Source organism: Taudactylus pleione, unplaced genomic scaffold (assembly GCF_031769625.1).
Source record: "Taudactylus pleione unplaced genomic scaffold, aTauple2 ptg001724l, whole genome shotgun sequence".
NCBI lineage: Eukaryota > Metazoa > Chordata > Amphibia > Anura > Myobatrachidae > Taudactylus > Taudactylus pleione.
In genome coordinates, this window is record NW_028286121.1 from 972,995 (window position 1) to 993,681 (window position 20,687).

The window sequence follows — 20,687 nt, forward strand, 5'->3', positions numbered from 1 at the left end:
GGGAGAGGGATGGAAGGAGAGGCACATAAGGGCAGAGGGATGGAAGGAGGGGCACATGTAGGAGAGAGGGATGGAAGGAGGGGCACATGCAGAGGAGAGGGATGGAAGGAGGGGCACATGTAGGGGATAGGGATGGAAGGAGGGGCACATGTAGGGGAGAGGGATGGAAGGAGGGGCACATGTAGGGGGGAGGGATGGAAGGAGGGGCACATGTAGGGGAGAGGGATGGGAGGGGCACATGCAGGGGAGAGGGATGGAAGGAGGGGCACATGCAGAGGAGAGGGATGGAAGGAGGGGCACATGCAGAGGAGAGGGATGGAAGGAGGGGCACATGTAGGGGAGAGGGATGGAAGGAGGGGCACATGCAGGGGAGAGGGATGGAAGAAGGGGCACATGCAGGGGAGAGGGATAGAAGGAGGGGCACATGTAAGGGAGAGGGATGGAAGGAGGGGCACATGTAGGGGAGGGGGATGGAAGGAGGGGCACATGTAGAGGAGAGGGATGGAAGGAGGGGCACATGTAGAGATGAGGGATGGAAGGAGGGGCACATGTAGAGGAGAGGGATGGAAGGAGGGGCACATGTAGGGGAGAGGGATGGAAGGAGGGGCATATGCAGGGGAGAGGGATGGAAGGAGGGGCACATGCAGAGGAGAGGGATGGAAGGAGGGGCACATGCAGGGAGAGGGATGGAAGGAGGGGCACAGACAGGGCAGAAGGATGGAAGGAGGGGCACATGTAGGGGGGAGGGATGGAAGGAGGGGCACATGCAGGGACAGGGATGGAAGGAGGAGCACATGTAGAGGAGAGGGATGGAAGGAGGGGCACATGCAGAGGAGAGGGATGGAAGGAGGGGCACATGTAGGGGAGAGGGATAGAAGGAGGGGCACATGTAGGGGAGAGGGATGGAAGTAGGGGCACATGTAGGGGAGAGGGATGGAAGGAGGGACACATGCAGAGGAGAGGGATGGAAGGGGGGGCACATGTAGGGGGGAGGGATGGAAGGAGGAGCACAGGTAGAGGAGAGGGATGGAAGGAGGGGCATATGCAGAGGAGAGGGATGGAAGGAGGGGCACAAGCAGGGGATAGGGATGGAAGGAGAGGCACATAAGGGCAGAGGGATGGAAGGAGGGGCACATGTAGGGGAGAGGGATGGAAGAAGGGGCACATGTAGGGGGGAGGGATGGAAGGAGGGGCACATGTAGGGGAGAGGGATGGAAGGAGGGGCACATGTAGGGGGGAGGGATGGAAGGAGGAGCACATGTAGAGGAGAGGGATGGAAGGAGGGGCACATACAGGGCAGAGGGATGGAAGGAGGGGCACATGCAGGGGAGAGGGGTGGAAGGAGAGGCACATAAGGGCAGAGGGATGGAAGGAGGGACACATGTAGGGGAGAGGGATGGAAGGAGGGGCATATGCAGAGGAGAGGGATGGAAGGAGGGGCACATGTAGGGGAGAGGGATGGAAGGAGGGGCACATGTAGGGGAGAGGGATGGAAGGAGGGCCACATGTAGGGGGGAGGGATGGAAGGAGGGGCACATGCAGAGGAGAGGGATGGAAGGAGGGGCACATGCAGAGAAGAGGGATGGAAGGAGGGACACATGCAGAGGAGAGGGATGTAAGGAGGGGCTCATGCAGAGGAGAGGGATGGAAGGAGGGGCACATGTAGAGGAGAGGGATGGAAGGAGGGGCACATGTAGGGGAGAGGGATGGAAGGAGGGGCACATGCAGAGGAGAGGGATGGAAGGAGGGGCACATGCAGGGAAAGGGACGTAATTACAAGATGAGAGTTTCACCCAAGTGCAGCAGAAGCAGAGAGGCTGATGGGTAATGCTGTCAGACCTGATACAAACCATTAGTAATAGTTGAATCCTTCTCAGCAGTGATCACATTGCTGGGAGCTGGTCCCTGTCTTCCTGTCTCTGAGCCACTGCTAGTTCCAGTAATAATACTTTGAAGTAACGCCTCTAAAACAGGAGAAACAATCTTACTTGGAGTATGCAGGTAGGAGGGAGGCAGGAGGTGGCTACACAGAGGAGGGGCACAAGCAGGGGAGATGGAGGAGCTTACACAGAGGAGGAGCTCATGCAGGGTAGATGGAAGGAAGGGGGATGGACAAGGATGGGAGACATGCAAGGGAAAACTAGAGCAGAGGAGTATACACAGAGCAATGACATGCTGGAGAGAGGGAGGGAGGAGGGGGATACACAGGGAAGAGGAAGGGAGGGAAGAGGGGGATACACAGGGGAGAGGCACATGCAGGGTAAATGGAGGGAGGAGGAGGGTATACACGGGAGAGGAAAGAGGATATAAAGGGGAGGGGCACATACAAGAGATAGGGAGGAAGGAGGAGGATACAGAAGGGAGGCGCATGCAGGGGAGAGGAAGGGATGAGGAGGATACACAAGGGAGGCGCATGCAGGGGAGAGGAAGGGATGAGGAGGATACACAGGAGAGGCGCATGCAGGGGAGAGAAAGGGATGAGGAGGATACACAGGAGACACATGCAGGGGAGAGGAAGGGATGAGGAGGATACACAGGGGAGAGGCACATGCAGGGGAGAGGAAGGGATGAGGAGGATACACAGAGGAGAGGCACATGCAGGGGAGAGGAAGGGATGAGGAGGATACACAGGGGAGAGGCACATGCAGGGGAGAGGAAGGGGTGAAGAGGATACACAGGGGAGGGGCACATGCAGGGGAGAGGAAGGGATGAGGAGGATACACAGAGGAGAGGCACATGGAGGGGAGAGGAAGGGATGAGGATACACAGGGGAGGGGCACATGCAGGGGAGAGGAAGTGATGAGGAGGATACTCAGACGAGAGGCACATGCAGGGGAGAGGAAGGGATAAGGAGGATACACAGGGGAGAGGCACATGCACGGGAGAGGAAGGGATGAGGAGGATACACAGGGGAGAGGCACATGCAGGTGAGAGGAAGGGATGAGGAGGATACACAGGGGAGAGGCACATGCAGGGGAGAGGAAGGTATGAGGAGGATACACGAGGGAGGGGCACATGCAGGGGAGAGGAAGGGATGAGGAGGATACACAGGGGAGAGGCACATGCAGGGGAGATGAAGGGATGAGGATACACAGGGGAGGGGCACATGCAGGGGAGAGGAAGGCATATGGAGGATACACAGGGGAGAGCAAGGGATGAGGAAGATACACAGGGGAGAGGTACATGCAGGGGAAAGGAAGGGATGAGGAGGATACACAGGGGAGAGGCACATGGAGGGGAGAGGAAGGGATGAGGAGGATACACAGGGGAGAGGTACATGCAGGGGAGAGGAAGGGATGAGGAGGATACACAGGGGAGAGGTACATGCAGGGGAGAGGAAGGGATGAGGAGGATACACAGAGGAGGGGCACATGCAGGGGAGAGGATGGGATGAGGAGGATACACAGAGGAGGGGCACATGCAGGGGAGAGGAAGGGATGAGGAGGATACACAGAGGAGAGGCACATGCAGGGGAGAAGTAGAGATGAATAGGATACACAGGGGAGGGGCACATGCAGGGGAGAGGAAGGCATAAGGAGGATACACAGGGGAGAGTAAGGGATGAGGAAGATACACAGAGGAGGGGCACATGAAGGGGAGAGGAAGGGATGAGGAGGATACACAGGGGAGGGGCACATGAAGGATAGTGGAAGGGATGAGAAGGATACACAGGGGAGGGGCACATGCAGGGGAGAGGAAGGGATGAGGATACACAGGGGAGGGGCACATGCAGGGGAGAGGGAGGGATGAGGAGGATACACAGGGGAGGTGCACATGCAGGTGAGAGGAAGGGATGAGGAGGATACACAGGGGAGGGGCACATGCAGGGGAGAGGAATGGATGAGATGGATAAATAGAGGAGGGGCACATGCAGGGGACAGGAACGGATGAGGAGGATACACAGAGGAGGGGCACATACAGGGGAGAGGAAGGGATGAGGAGGATACACAGAGGAGGGGCACATGCAGGGGAGAGAAAGGGATGAGGAGGATACACAGAGGAGAGGCACATGCAGGGGAGAGGAAGGCATAAGGAGGAGACACTGGGGAGCGGCACATGCAGGGGAGAGGAAGGGATGAGGAGGATACACATAGGAGGGGCACATGCAGGGGAGAGGAAGGGATGAGGAGGATACACTAAGGAGGAGCACATGCAGGGGATAGGAAGGGATGAGGAGGATACACAGGGGAGAGGCACATGCAGGGGAGAGGAAGGGATGAGGAGGATACACAACGGGAGGGGCACATGTAGGGGAGAGGAAGGGATGAGGACGATACACAGGGGAGAGGCACATGCAGGTGAGCAGAAGGGATGAGGAGGATACACAGGGGAGAGGCACATGCAGGGGAGAGGAAGGGATGAGGAGGATACACAGGGGAGAGGCACATGCAGGTGAGAGGAAGGGATAAGGAGGATACACAGAGGAGAGGCACATGCAGGGGAGAGGAAGGGATGAGGAGAATACACAGGGGAGAGGCACATGCAGGTGAGAGGAAGGGATGAGGAGCATACACAGGGGAGAGGCACATGCAGGGGAGAGGAAGGGATGAGGAGGATACACAGGGGGAGGGGCACATGCAGGGGAGAGGAAGGGATGAGGAGGATATACAGGGGAGGGGCACATGCAGGGGAGAGGAAGGCATAAGGAGGATACACAGGGGAGAGTAAGGGATGAGGAAGATACACAGAGGAGAGGCACATGCAGGGGAGAGGAAGGCATGAGGAGGGTACACAGGGGAGAGGCACATGCATGTGAGAGGAAGGGATGAGAAGGATAAACAGAGGAGGGGCACATGAAGGGGAGAGGAAGGGATGAGGAGGATACACAGGGGAGGGGCACATGAAGGGGAGAGGAAGGGATGAGGAGGATACACAGGGGAGGGGCACATGCAGGGGAGAGGAAGGGATGAGGAGGATACACAGGGGAGGGGCACATGCAGGGGAGAGGGAGGGATGAGGAGGATACACAGGGGAGGGGCACATGCAGGTGAGAGGAAGGGATGAGGAGGATACACAGGGGAGGGGCACATGCAGGGGAGAGGAAGGGATGAGGAGGATACATAGAAGAGGGGCACATGCAGGGGAGAGGAAGGGATGAGGAGGATACACAGAGGAGGGGCACATACAGGGGAGAGGAAGGGATGAGGAGGATACACAGAGGAGGGGCACATGCAGGGGAGAGGAAGGGATGAGGAGGATACACAGAGGAGAGGCACATGCAGGGGAGAGGAAGGCATAAGGAGGATACACAGGGGAGAGGCACATGCAGGTGAGAGGAAGAGATGAGAAGGATAAACAGAGGAGGGGCACAAGAAGGGGAGAGGAAGGGATGAGGAAGAAACACAGGGGAGAGGCACATGCAGGTGAGAGGAAGGGATAAGGAGGATACACAGAGGAGAGGCACATGCAGGGGAGAGGAAGGCATGAGGAGGGTACACAGGGGAGAGGCACATGCAAGTGAGAGGAAGGGATGAGAAGGATAAACAGAGGAGGGGCACATGAAGGGGAGAGGAAGGGATGAGGAGGATACACAGGGGAGGGGCAAATGAAGGGGAGAGGAAGGGATGAGGAGGATACACAGGGGAGGGGCACATGCAGGGGAGAGGAAGGGATGAGGAGGATACACAGGGGAGGGGCACATGCAGGGGAGAGGGAGGGATGAGGAGGATACACAGGGGAGGGGCACATGCAGGTGAGAAGAAGGGATGAGGAGGATACACAGGGGAGGGGCACATGCAGGGGAGAGGAAGGGATGAGGAGGATACATAGAGGAGGGGCACATGCAGGGGAGAGGAAGGGATGAGGAGGATACACAGAGGAGGGGCACATACAGGGGAGAGGAAGGGATGAGGAGGATACACAGAGGAGGGGCACATACAGGGGAGAGGAAGGGATGAGGAGGAAACACAGGGGAGAGTAAGGGATGAAGAAGATACACAGAGGAGAGGCACTTGCAGGGGAGAGGAAGGCATGAGGAGGGTACACAGGGGAGAGGCACATGCAGGTGAGAGGAAGGGATGAGAAGGATAAACAGAGGAGGGGCACATGAAGGGGAGAGGAAGGGATGAGAAGGATACACAGAGGAGGGGCACATGCAGGGGAGAGGAAGGGATGAGGAGGATACACAGAGGACAGGCACATGCAGGGGAGAGGAAGGCATAATGAGGATACACTGGGGAGCGGCACATGCAGGTGAGAGGAAGGGATGAGGAGGATACACAGAGGAGGGGCACATGCAGGGGAGAGGAAGGGATGAGGAGGATACACAGAGGAGGAGCACATGCAGGGGAGAGGAAGGGATGAGGAGGATACACAGGGGAGAGGCACATGCAGGGGAGAGGAAGGGATGAGGAGGATACACAGCGGGAGGGGAACATGTAGGGGAGAGGAAGGGATGAGGACGATACACAGGGGAGAGGCACATGCAGGGGAGAGGAAGGGATGAGGAGGATACACAGAGGAGGGGCACATACAGGGGAGAGGAAGGGATAAGGAGGATACACAGAGGAGGGGCACATACAGGGGAGAGGAAGGGATGAGGAGGAAACACAGGGGAGAGTAAGGGATGAAGAAGATACACAGAGGAGAGGCACTTGCAGGGGAGAGGAAGGCATGAGGAGGGTACACAGGGGAGAGGCACATGCAGGTGAGAGGAAGGGATGAGAAGGATAAACAGAGGAGGGGCACATGAAGGGGAGAGGAAGGGATGAGAAGGATACACAGAGGAGGGGCACATGCAGGGGAGAGGAAGGGATGAGGAGGATACACAGAGGACAGGCACATGCAGGGGAGAGGAAGGCATAATGAGGATACACTGGGGAGCGGCACATGCAGGTGAGAGGAAGGGATGAGGAGGATACACAGAGGGGCACATGCAGGGGAGAGGAAGGGATGAGGAGGATACACAGAGGAGGAGCACATGCAGGGGAGAGGAAGGGATGAGGAGGATACACAGGGGAGAGGCACATGCAGGGGAGAGGAAGGGATGAGGAGGATACACAGCGGGAGGGGAACATGTAGGGGAGAGGAAGGGATGAGGACGATACACAGGGGAGAGGCACATGCAGGTGAGCGGAAGGGATGAGGAGGATACACAGGGGAGAGGCACATGCAGGGGAGAGGAAGGGATGAGGAGGATACACAGGGGGAGGGGCACATGCAGGGGAGAGGAAGGGATGAGGAGGATACACGAGGGAGGGGCACAGGCAGGGGAGAGGAAGGGATGAGGAGGATACACAGGGGAGAGGCACATGCAGGGGAGAGAAAGGGATGAGGAGGATACACAGGGGAGGGGCACATGCAGGGGAGAGGATGGCATAAGGAGGATACACAGGGGAGAGTAAGGGATGAGGAAGATACACAGAGGAGAGGCACATGCAGGGGAGAGGAAGGCATGAGGAGGGTACACAGGGGAGAGGCACATGCAGGTGAGAGGAAGGGATGAGAAGGATAAACAGAGGAGGGGCACATGAAGGGGAGAGGAAGGGATGAGGAGGATACACAGGGGAGGGGCACATGAAGGGGAGAGGAAGGGATGAGGGGGATACACAGGGGAGGGGCACATGCAGGGGAGAGGAAGGGATGAGGAGGATACACAGGGGAGGGGCACATGCAGGGGAGAGGGAGGGATGAGGAGGATACACAGGGGAGGGGCACATGCAGGGGATAGGAAGGCATATGGAGGATACACAGGGGAGAGTAAGGGATGAGGAAGATACACAGAGGAGAGGCACATGCAGGGGAGAGGAAGTGATGAGGAGGATACACAGGGAAGAGGTACATGCAGGGGAAAGGAAGGGATGAGGAGGATACACAGGGGAGAGGCACATGGAGGGGAGAGGAAGGGATGAGGAGGATACACAGGGGAGAGGTACATGCAGGGGAGAGGAAGGGATGAGGAGGATACACAAGGGAGAGGTACATGCAGGGGAGAGGAAGGGATGAGGAGGATACACAGAGGAGGGGCACATGCAGGGGAGAGGATGGGATGAGGAGGATACACAGAGGAGGGGCACATGCAGGGGAGAGGAAGGGATGAGGAGGATACACAGAGGAGAGGCACATGCAGGGGAGAAGTAGAGATGAATAGGATACACAGGGGAGGGGCACATGCAGGGGAGAGGAAGGCATAAGGAGGATACACAGGGGAGAGTAAGGGATGAGGAAGATACACAGAGGAGAGGCACATGCAGGTGAGAGGAAGGGATGAGAAGGATAAACAGAGGAGGGGCACATGAAGGGGAGAGGAAGGCATGAGGAGGATACACAGGGGAGGGGCACATGAAGGATAGTGGAAGGGATGAGAAGGATACACAGGGGAGGGGCACATGCAGGGGAGAGGAAGGGATAAGGAGGATACACAGAGGAGAGGCACATGCAGGGGAGAGGAAGGCATAAGGAGGATACACTGGGGAGCGGCACATGCAGGGGAGAGGAAGGGATGAGGAGGATACACATAGGAGGGGCACATGAAGGATAGTGGAAGGGATGAGAAGGATACACAGGGGAGGGGCACATGCAGGGGAGAGGAAGGGATAAGGAGGATACACAGAGGAGAGGCACATGCAGGGGAGAGGAAGGCATAAGGAGGATACACTGGGGAGCGGCACATGCAGGGGAGAGGAAGGGATGAGGAGGATACACATAGGAGGGGCACATGCAGGGGAGAGGAAGGGATGAGGAGGATACACTAAGGAGGAGCACATGCAGGGGATAGGAAGGGATGAGGAGGAAACACAGGGGAGAGGCACATGCAGGGGAGAGGAAGGGATGAGGAGGATACACAACGGGAGGGGCACATGTAGGGGAGAGGAAGGGATGAGGACGATACACAGGGGAGAGGCACATGCAGGTGAGCAGAAGGGATGAGGAGGATACACAGGGGAGAGGCACATGCAGGGGAGAGGAAGGGATGAGGAGGATACACAGGGGAGAGGCACATGCAGGTGAGAGGAAGGGATAAGGAGGATACACAGAGGAGAGGCACATGCAGGGGAGAGGAAGGGATGAGGAGAATACACAGGGGAGAGGCACATGCAGGTGAGAGGAAGGGATGAGGAGCATACACAGGGGAGAGGCACATGCAGGGGAGAGGAAGGGATGAGGAGGATATACAGGGGGAGGGGCACATGCAGGGGAGAGGAAGGGATGAGGAGGATACACAGGGGAGGGGCACATGCAGGGGAGAGGAAGGCATAAGGAGGATACACAGGGGAGAGTAAGGGATGAGGAAGATACACAGAGGAGAGGCACATGCAGGGGAGAGGAAGGCATGAGGAGGGTACACAGGGGAGAGGCACATGCATGTGAGAGGAAGGGATGAGAAGGATAAACAGAGGAGGGGCACATGAAGGGGAGAGGAAGGGATGAGGAGGATACACAGGGGAGGGGCACATGAAGGGGAGAGGAAGGGATGAGGAGGATACACAGGGGAGGGGCACATGCAGGGGAGAGGAAGGGATGAGGAGGATACACAGGGGAGGGGCACATGCAGGGGAGAGGGAGGGATGAGGAGGATACACAGGGGAGGGGCACATGCAGGTGAGAGGAAGGGATGAGGAGGATACACAGGGGAGGGGCACATGCAGGGGAGAGGAAGGGATGAGGAGGATACATAGAGGAGGGGCACATGCAGGGGAGAGGAAGGGATGAGGAGGATACACAGAGGAGGGGCACATACAGGGGAGAGGAAGGGATGAGGAGGATACACAGAGGAGGGGCACATGCAGGGGAGAGGAAGGGATGAGGAGGATACAAAGAGGAGAGGCACATGCAGGGGAGAGGAAGGCATAAGGAGGATACACAGGGGAGAGGCACATGCAGGTGAGAGGAAGAGATGAGAAGGATAAACAGAGGAGGGGCACAAGAAGGGGAGAGGAAGGGATGAGGAAGAAACACAGGGGAGAGGCACATGCAGGTGAGAGGAAGGGATAAGGAGGATACACAGAGGAGAGGCACATGCAGGGGAGAGGAAGGGATGAGGAGAATACACAGGGGAGAGGCACATGCAGGTGAGAGGAAGGGATGAGGAGCATACACAGGGGAGAGGCACATGCAGGGGAGAGGAAGGGATGAGGAGGATACACAGGGGGAGGGGCACATGCAGGGGAGAGGAAGGGATGAGGAGGATACACAGGGGAGGGGCACATGCAGGGGAGAGGAAGGCATAAGGAGGATACACAGGGGAGAGTAAGGGATGAGGAAGATACACAGAGGAGAGGCACATGCAGGGGAGAGGAAGGCATAAGGAGGATACACAGGGGAGAGGCACATGCAGGTGAGAGGAAGGGATGAGAAGGATAAACAGAGGAGGGGCACAAGAAGGGGAGAGGAAGGGATGAGGAGGAAACACAGGGGAGTGGCACATGAAGGGGAGAGGAAGGGATGAGAAGGATACACAGGGGAGGGGCACATGCAGGGGAGAGGAAGGGATGAGGAGGATACACAGTGGAGGGGCACATGCAGGGGAGAGGGAGGGATGAGGAGGATACACAGGGGAGGGGCACATGCAGGTGAGAGGAAGGGATGAGGAGGATACACAGGGGAGGGGCACATACAGGGGAGAGGAAGGGATGAGAAGGATACATAGAGGAGGGGCACATGCAGGGGACAGGAAGGGATGAGGAGGATACACAGAGGAGGGGCACATACAGGGGAGAGGAAGGGATGAGGAGGAAACACAGGGGAGAGTAAGGGATGAGGAAGATACACAGAGGAGAGGCACTTGCAGGGGAGAGGAAGGCATGAGGAGGGTACACAGGGGAGAGGCACATGCAGGTGAGAGGAAGGGATGAGAAGGATAAACAGAGGAGGGGCACATGAAGGGGAGAGGAAGGGATGAGAAGGATACACAGAGGAGGGGCACATGCAGGGGAGAGGAAGGGATGAGGAGGATACACAGAGGAGAGGCACATGCAGGGGAGAGGAAGGCATAATGAGGATACACTGGGGAGCGGCACATGCAGGTGAGAGGAAGGGATGAGGAGGATACACAGAGGAGGGGCACATGCAGGGGAGAGGAAGGGATGAGGAGGATACACAGAGGAGGAGCACATGCAGGGGAGAGGAAGGGATGAGGAGGATACACAGGGGAGAGGCACATGCAGGGGAGAGGAAGGGATGAGGAGGATACACAGCGGGAGGGGAACATGTAGGGGAGAGGAAGGGATGAGGACGATACACAGGGGAGAGGCACATGCAGGTGAGCGGAAGGGATGAGGAGGATACACAGGGGAGAGGCACATGCAGGGGAGAGGAAGGGATGAGGAGGATACACAGGGGAGAGGCACATGCAGGTGAGAGGAAGGGATAAGGAGGATACACAGGGGAGAGGCACATGCAGGGGAGAGGAAGGGATGAGGAGGATACACAGGGGAGAGGCACATGCAGGTGAGAGGAAGGGATGAGGAGGATACACAGGGGAGAGGCACATGCAGGGGAGAGGAAGGGATGAGGAAGATACACAGGGGGAGGGGCACATGTAGGGGAGAGGAAGGGATGAGGAGGATACACGAGGGAGGGGCACAGGCAGGGGAGAGGAAGGGATGAGGAGGATACACAGGAGAGAGGCACATGCAGGGGAGAGGAAGGGATGAGGAGGATACACAGGGGAGGGGCACATGCAGGGGAGAGGATGGCATAAGGAGGATACACAGGGGAGAGTAAGGGATGAGGAAGATACACAGAGGAGAGGCACATGCAGGGGAGAGGAAGGCATGAGGAGGGTACACAGGGGAGAGGCACATGCAGGTGAGAGGAAGGGATGAGAAGGATAAACAGAGGAGGGGCACATGCAGGGGAGAGGGAGGGATGAGGAGGATACACAGGGGAGGGGCACATGCAGGTGGGAGGAAGGGATGAGGAGGATACACAGGGGAGGGGCACATGCAGGGGAGAGGAAGGGATGAGGAGGATACATAGAGGAAGGGCACATGCTGGGGAGAGGAAGGGATGAGGATACACAGAGGAGGGGCACATACAGGGGAGAGGAAGGGATGAGGAAGATACACAGAGGAGGGGCACATGCAGGGGAGAGGAAGGGAAGAGGAGGATACACAGGGGAGGGGCACATGCAGGGGAGAGGAACGTATGGGGAGGATACACGGGGGGGCACATACAGCGGAGAGGAAGTGATGAGGATACACAGAGGAGGGGCACATGCAGGTGAGAGGAAGGGATGAGGAGGATACACAGAGGTGGGGCACATGCAGGGGAGAGGAAGGGATGGGGAGGATACACGGGGGGGCACATACAGCGGAGAGGAAGTGATGAGGATACACAGAGGAGAGGCACATGCAGGTGAGAGGAAAGGATGAGGAGGATACACAGAGGAGGGGCACATGCAGGGGAGAGGAAGGGATGAGGAGGATACACAGTGGAGGGGCACATGCAGGGGAGAGGAAGGGATGGGGAGGATACACGGGGGGGAACATGCAGGTGAGAGGAAGTGAAGAGGAGGATACACATAGGAGGGGCACATGCAGGGGAGAGGAAGGGATGGGGAGGATACACAGAGGAGGGGCACATGCAGGTGAGAGGAAGGGATGAGGATACACAGAGGAGGGGCACATGCAGGTGAGAGGAAAGGATGAGGAGGATACACAGAGGAGGGGCACATGCAGGGGAGAGGGAGGTAATAACAAGATGAGAGTTTCACGAAGTGCTTCAGAAGCAGAGAGGCTGATGGGTAATGCTGTCTGACCTGATACAAACCATTTGTTTTATTTGAATCTCCAGTAGTGATCACATTGCTGGGAGCTGGGATCGGTTTCCCTATCTCTGAGCCACTGCCAGTCCCATTCAGAATATCTTGTTTTACAGCCTCTAAAACAGGAGAAAAAATGATTGCTTAGACTCAGAAGATGCAGGTAGGAGGGAGGTAGGTGGTGGATACACAGAGAAAGGGCACATGCAAAAGAGAGGGAGGGTACATAGAAGAGGTTCATGTAGGGGAGAGGGGAGGAAGGAGGGAGATAAAAAAAATGGGGGACATGTAAGGGAAAACTAGAGCCGAAGGGGATACGAAAAGGAAAGGCACATGCAGGGGAGAGAGAGGGAGGAGGGGCACATGTAGGGGAGAGGGATGGAAGGAGGGGCACATGCAGAGTAGAGGGATGGAAGGAGGGGCACATGCAGGGAGAGGGATGGAAGGAGGGGCACATGCAGAGGAGAGGGATGGAAGGAGGGGCACATGCAGGGGAGAGGGATGGAAGGAGGGGCACATGTAGAGGAGAGGGATGGAAGGAGGGGCACATGCAGAGGAGAGCGATGGAAGGAGGGGCACATGTAGGGGAGAGGGATGGAAGGAGGGGCACATGCAGGGGAGAGGGATGGAAGGAGGGGCACATGTAGAGGAGAGGGATGGAAGGAGGGGCACATGCAGTGAGAGGGATGGAAGGAGGGGCATATGTAGGGCAGAGGGATGGAAGGAGGGGCACATGCAGGGAGAGCGATGGAAGGAGGGGCACATGCAGGGAGAGGGATGGAAGGAGGGGCACATGCAGAGGAGAGGGATGGAAGGAGGGGCACATGCAGGGAGAGGGTTGGAAGGAGGGGCACTTGTAGGGGAGAGGGATGGAAGGAGGAGCACATGCAGGGGAGAGGGATGGAAGGAGGGGCACATGTAGGGGAGAGGGATGGAAGGAGGGGCACATGTATGGGAGAGGGATGGAAGGAGGGGCACATGCAGGGAGAGGGATGGTGGGAGGGGCACATGTAGGGGAGAGGGATGGAAGGAGGGGCACATGCAGAGTAGAGGGATGGAAGGAGGGGCACATGCAGGGAGAGGGATGGAAGGAGGGGCACATGCAGAGGAGAGGGATGGAAGGAGGGGCACATGCAGGGGAGAGGGATGGAAGGAGGGGCACATGTAGAGGAGAGGGATGGAAGGAGGGGCACATGCAGAGGAGAGCGATGGAAGGAGGGGCACATGTAGGGGAGAGGGATGGAAGGAGGGGCACATGCAGGGGAGAGGGATGGAAGGAGGGGCACATGTAGAGGAGAGGGATGGAAGGAGGGGCACATGCAGTGAGAGGGATGGAAGGAGGGGCATATGTAGGGCAGAGGGATGGAAGGAGGGGCACATGCAGGGAGAGCGATGGAAGGAGGGGCACATGCAGAGTAGAGGGATGGAAGGAGGGGCACATGCAGGGAGAGGGATGGAAGGAGGGGCACATGCAGAGGAGAGGGATGGAAGGAGGGGCACATGCAGGGGAGAGGGATGGAAGGAGGGGCACATGTAGAGGAGAGGGATGGAAGGAGGGGCACATGCAGAGGAGAGCGATGGAAGGAGGGGCACATGTAGGGGAGAGGGATGGAAGGAGGGGCACATGCAGGGGAGAGGGATGGAAGGAGGGGCACATGTAGAGGAGAGGGATGGAAGGAGGGGCACATGCAGTGAGAGGGATGGAAGGGGGGGCATATGTAGGGCAGAGGGATGGAAGGAGGGGCACATGCAGGGAGAGCGATGGAAGGAGGGGCACATGCAGGGAGAGGGATGGAAGGAGGGGCACATGCAGAGGAGAGGGATGGAAGGAGGGGCACATGCAGGGAGAGGGTTGGAAGGAGGGGCACTTGTAGGGGAGAGGGATGGAAGGAGGAGCACATGCAGGGGAGAGGGATGGAAGGAGGGGCACATGTAGGGGAGAGGGATGGAAGGAGGGGCACATGTATGGGAGAGGGATGGAAGGAGGGGCACATGCAGGGAGAGGGATGGTGGGAGGGGCACATGTAGGGGAGAGGGATGGAAGGAGGGGCACATGTAGGGGAGAGGGATGGAAGGAGGGACACATGTAGAGGAGAGGGATGGAAGGAGGGGCACATGCAGGGAGAGGGAGGTAATAACAAGATGACAGTTTCACGAAGTGCAGCAGAAGCAGAGAGGCTGATGGGTAATGCTGTCTGACCTGATACAAACCATTTGTTTTATTTGAATCTCCAGTAGTGATCACATTGCTGGGAGCTGGGATCGGTTTCCCTATCTCTGAGCCACTGCCAGTCCCATTCAGAATATCTTGTTTTACAGCCTCTAAAACAGGAGAAAAAAAATGATTGCTTAGAGCAGGGATGGGGATCCTCAGGCACGGGGGCCGTATAAGGTCCCCGGAATCAGAGCCGCCATCAGGGGGGGACTGCCGGGAATCCAGTCCCGGGCCCGGAGAGAGATGGGGCCCGGGCAGCAGCGGTGCGCAATGCACTGGGTGGCTGACAGTCACAGGAGACAGAGCATAGGCTGCGCTTGAATTAAATATTGAGCCGTCCGTGAGCCAATCACAGCTCGCGGAACAGCAGCCAATCAGGAACGGCCGCTCCTGATTGGCTGCCGTTCCGCGAGCTGAGCTGTGATTGGCTCGCGGCTGGCTCCATATTCCAAATGCCGTGACGCCGATGCTCTGACTCTACCTCCTGCCCGGTGTATTCTGCACCCATGCCACCCAGGACCCCTCTCTTTCTAAACAAGGTATGCTACCCCTGCCTTACTCCCCCACCCCAGTCCAGCCAGCCTTCCTGCTGCTTGCCTCCCTCCCACCCAGTTCAGCCAGCCCTCTAGTCTGGCCAGTCTGCCATCCCTGTGCCCAACACCAATCCAGCCAGCCAGCCAGCCACCCACCCTGTCTTCCCTGCCCCAGTCCAGTCAGCCTTCCCTGCTCTCCACCCACAGTCCACCCAGCATTCCCTTTGCCCCCCCCAGTCCAGCCAGCGTTTCTTGAGACCCCCTCAGTCCAGCTAGCCTTCCCTGCTCCCCACCCCCTGTCCATCTAGCATTCCCTGTGCCCCCCCCAATCCAGCCTGCTTTCCCTGTCCCCCTAAGTCCAGCCAGTATTCTTGTATAGGCAGCCTGCCTTCCCTGTACTCCCCACACAGTATATACAGCATTCCCTGTGCCCCCCTAGTCCAGCCAGTGAGCCTGCCCACCTCCCCAGTACAGCCAGCCTTCTAGTCCAGGCACCTGGAGTGTCCTTTGGTGGTTCAGATGGTCACATCGCTGCCCTTACAGCTGACCGGAAAATCCTCAGGATGCCCCAGGCATTGCTTTAATCACCGGTGATTGTGGCCCTGCCCCCCGTGTGATGTGATCAGGCCCGTGAATAATGTTATATATATCAAAATGGCCCCTGGCAGAAAAAAGGAGGGAGGTAGAAGGTGGATACACAGAGAAAGGGCACATTCAAGAGAGAGGGAAGGAACACAGAAGGGGTTCATGTAGGGGAGAGGGGATTAAGGAGGGACATTACAAAAAGGATGGGGGACATGTAAGGGAAAACTAGAGCAGAAGAAAGGCACATGCAGGGGAGAGAGAGGGAGGAGGGGGATATACACGGGAGGGGCACGTGCAGAAGAACGGAAAGGAGAATATACAGGTGAGAGAGAGGGAGGAGGATTCACAGGGGAGGGGCAAATGCAGATGAGAGGGAGGGAAAAAGACACATAAGGGAGGGGCACATGCAAATGAGAGGGAGGAAGGAGGAGGATACACAGAGAGGGGCACATACAGAGGGAGGGAGGAGGAGTGTACATGGAAGGGGCACATACAGAAGGTGGAGGTGGACACACAGAGGGGCACATGCAGGGGAGAGGAGCGGATGAGGAGGATACACAGGGGAGGGGCACATGTAGGGGAGAGGAAGGGATGAGGAGGATACACATGGGAGAGGCACATGCAGGGGAGAGGAAGGGGTGAGGAGGATACACAGGGGAGAGGCACATGCAGGGGAGAGGGATGGAAGGAGGGGCACATGCAGGGGAGGGGGATGGAAGGAGGGGCACATGTAGGGGAGAGGGATGGAAGGAGGGGGACATGCATTGAGAGGGATGGAAGGAGGGGCACATGCAGAGGAGAGGGATGGAAGGAGGGGCACATGCAGAGGAGAGGGATGGAAGGAGGGGCACATGTAGGGGAGAGGGATGGAAGGAGGGGCACATGCAGAGGAGAGGGATGGAAGGAGGGGCACTTGTAGGGGAGAGGGATGGAAGGAGGGGCACATGCAGAGGAGAGGGATGGAAGGAGGGGCACATGCAGAGGAGAGGGATGGAAGGAGGAGCACATGTAGGGGAGAGGGATGGAAGGAGTAGCACATGCAGAGGAGAGGGATGGAAGGAGGAGCACATGTAGGGGAGAGGGATGGAAGGAGGGGCACATACAGGGCAGAGGGATGGAAGGAGGGGCACATGTAGAGGAGAGGGATGGAAGGAGGGGCACATGCAGAGGAGAGGGATGGAAGGAGGGGCACATGTAGGTGAGAGGGATGGAAGGAGGGGCACATGCAGGGAGAGGGATGGAAGGAGAGGCACATACAGGGCAGAGGGTTGGAAGGAGGGGCACATGCAGAGGAGAGGGATGGAAGGAGGGGCACATGTAGGGGAGAGGGATGGAAGGAGGGGCACATGTAGGGGAGAGGGATGGAAGGAGGGGCACATGCAGGGAAAGGGATGGTGAGAGGGGCACATGTAGGGGAGAGGGATGGAAGGAGGGGCACATGTAGGGGAGAGGGATGGAAGGAGGGACACATGTAGAGGAGAGGGATGGAAGGAGGGGCACATGCAGGGAGAGGGAGATAATAACAAGATGAGAGTTTCACGAAGTGCAGCAGAAGCAGAGAGGCTGATGGGTAATGCTGTCTGACCTGATACAAACCATTTGTTTTATTTGAATCCCCAGTAGTGATCACATTGCTGGGAGCTGGGATCGGTCTCCCTATCGCTGAGCCACTGCCAGTCCCATTCAGAATATCTTGTTTTACAGCCTCTAAAACAGGAGAAAAAAAATGATTGCTTAGAGCAGGGATGGGGATCCTCAGGCACGGGGGCCGTATAAGGTCCCCGGAATCATTTGGTCTGCCCCTCTGAGATGTTTTCTGCTATCCTCATCTGGCTAGCAGAGTGCCTAGGATGGCACACTGCAGCCAGGATATATGCAGCAGTGCCACCTGGAGTGTCCTTTGGTGGCTTCAGATGGTCACATCGCTGCCCTTACAGCTGACCGGAAAATCCTCAGGATGCCCCAGGCATTGCTTTAATCACCGGTGATTGTGGCCCTGCCCCTCCATGTGATGTGATCAGGCCTGTGAATAATGTCAAAATGGCCCCTGGCAGAAAAAAGGAGGGAGGTAGAAGGTGGATACACAGAGAAAGGGCACATTCAAAAGAGAGGGAGGGAACACAGAAGGGGTTCATGTAGGGGAGAGGGGAGGAAGGAGGGACATTACAAAAAGGATGGGGGACATGTAAGGGAAAACTAGAGCAGAAGAAAGGCACATGCAGGGGAGAGAGAGGGAGGAGGGGGATATACACGGGAGGGGCACATGCAGAAGAACGGAAAGGAGAATATACAGGTGAGAGAGAGGGAGGAGGATTCACAGGGGAGGGGCAAATGCAGATGAGTGGGAGGGAAAAAGACACATAAGGGAGGGGCACATGCAAATGAGAGGGAGGAAGGAGGAGGATACACAGAGAGGGGCACATACAGAGGGAGGGAGGAGGAGTGTACATGGAAGGGGCACATACAGAAGGTGGAGGTGGATACACAGAGGGGCACATGCAGGGGAGAGGAACGGATGAGGAGGATACACATGGGAGAGGCACATGCAGGGGAGAGGAAGGGGTGAGGAGGATACACAGGGGAGAGGCACATGCAGGGGAGAGGAAGGGATGAGGAGGATACACAGGGGAGGGGCACATGCAGGGGAGAGGAAGGGATGAGGAGGATACACAGGGGAGGGGCACATGCAGGGGATGGAAGGGGTGAGGAGGATACACAGAGGAGAGGCACATGTAGGGGAGAGGAAGGGATGAGGAGGATACACAGAAGAGAGGCACATGCAGGGGAGAGGAAGGGATAAGGAAGATACACAGGGAAGAGGCACATGCAGGGGAGAGGAAGGGATGAGGAGGATACACAGGGGAGGTGCACATGCAGGGGAGAAGAAGGGGTGAGGAGGATACACAGGGGAGGGGCACATGCAGGGGAGAGGAAGGGATGAGGAGGATACACAGGGGAGGGGCACATGCACGGGAGAGGAAGGGATGAGGAGGATACACAGAGGAGGGGCACATACAGGGGAGAGGAAGGGATGAGGAGGATACACATAGGAGGGGCACATGCAGGGGAGTGGAAGGGATGAGGAGGATAAACAGGGGAGGGGCACATGCAGGGGAGAGGAAGGGATGAGGAGGATACACAGAGGAGAGGCACATGCAGGGGAGAGGAAGGGATGAGGAGGATACACAGGGGAGAGGCACATGCAGGGGAGAAGAAAGGATGAGGAGGATACACAGGGGAGGGGCAAATGCAGGGGAGAGGAAGGGATGAGGAGGATACACAGGGGAGGGGCACATGCAGGGGAGAGGAAGGGATGAGGAGGATACACACGGGAGGGGCACATGCAGGGGAGAGGAAGGGATGAGGAGGATACACAGAGGAGGAGCACATGCAGGGGAGAGGAAGGGATGAGGAGGATACACAGAGGAGGGGCACATGCAGGGGAGAGGAAGGGATGAGGAGGATACACAGAGGAGGGGCACATGCTGGTGAGAGGAAGGGATGAGGAGGATACACAGAGGAGAGGCACATGCAGGGGAGAGGAAGGGATGAGGAGGATACACAGAGGAGGGGCACATGCAGGTGAGAAGAAGGGATGAGGAGGATACACAGAGGAGAGGCACATGCAGGGGAGAGGAAGGGATGAGGAGGATACACAGAGGAGGGGCACATGCAGGGGAGAGGAAGTGATGAGGAGGATACACAGAGGAGAGGCACATGCAGGGGAGAGGAAGGGATGAGGAGGATACACAGGGGAGGGGCACATGCAGGGGAGAGGAAGGGATGAGGAGGATACACAGGGGAGGGGCACATGCAGGGGACAGGAAGGGATGAGGAGGATACACAGGGGAGGGGCACATGCATGGGAGAGGAAGGGATGAGGAGGATACACAGGGGAGGGGCACATGCAGGGGAGAGGAAGGGATGAGGAGGATACACAGAGGAGAGGCACATGTAGGGGAGAGGAAGGGATGAGAAGGATACAGAGAGTAGAGGCACATGCAGGGGAGAGGAAGGGATAAGGAGGATACATAGGGGAGAGGCACATGCAGGGGAGAGGAAGGGATGAGGAGGATACACAGAGGAGTGGCACATGCAGGTGAGAGGAAGGGATGAGGAGGATAAACAGAGGAGGGGCACATGCAGGGGAGAGGAAGGGATAAGGAGGATACACAGAGGAGAGGCACATGCAGGGGAGAGGAAGCGATGAGGAGGATACACAGAGGAGAGGCACATGCAGGTCAGAGGAAGGGATGAGAAGGATACACAGAGGAGAGGCAAATGCAGGGGAGAGGAAGGGATGAGGAGGATACACAGAGGAGAGGCACATGCAGGGGAGAGGAAGGGATGAGGAGGATACACAGGGGAGAGGCACATGCAGGGGAGAGGAAGGGATGAGGAGGATACACAGGAGAGAGGCACATGCAGGGGAGAGGAAGGGATGATGAGGATACACAGGGGAGGGGCACATGCAGGGGAGAGTAAGGGATGAGGAGGATACACGAGGGAGGGGCATATGCAGGGGAGAGGAAGGGATGAGGAGGATACACAGGGGAGAGTCACATGCTGGGGAGAGTAAGGCATAAGGAGGATACACAGGGGAGAGGAAGGGATGAGGAGGATACACAGAGGAGAGGCACATGCAGAGGAG

The 20,687-nt window shown here is 57.6% G+C and overlaps 1 protein-coding gene across 3 annotated transcripts in view; it reads right to left on the reverse strand.

The window, feature by feature from the left end:
- The window catches only part of LOC148439525 (uncharacterized), a 41,756-nt gene that overhangs the window by 3,967 nt on the left and 17,102 nt on the right, over positions 1-20,687 (reverse strand). For all 3 annotated transcript variants that reach the window (XM_088464644.1, XM_088464646.1, XM_088464645.1), the window contains 4 exons: positions 17,633-17,743; positions 14,915-15,025; positions 12,712-12,822; positions 1,851-1,964 (listed from right to left, as the gene is read on the reverse strand). In XM_088464644.1, the coding sequence (XP_088320770.1) occupies positions 1,851-1,964; positions 12,712-12,822; positions 14,915-15,025; positions 17,633-17,743 (447 nt within the window). The remainder of the gene's footprint in view (positions 1-1,850; positions 1,965-12,711; positions 12,823-14,914; positions 15,026-17,632; positions 17,744-20,687) is intronic.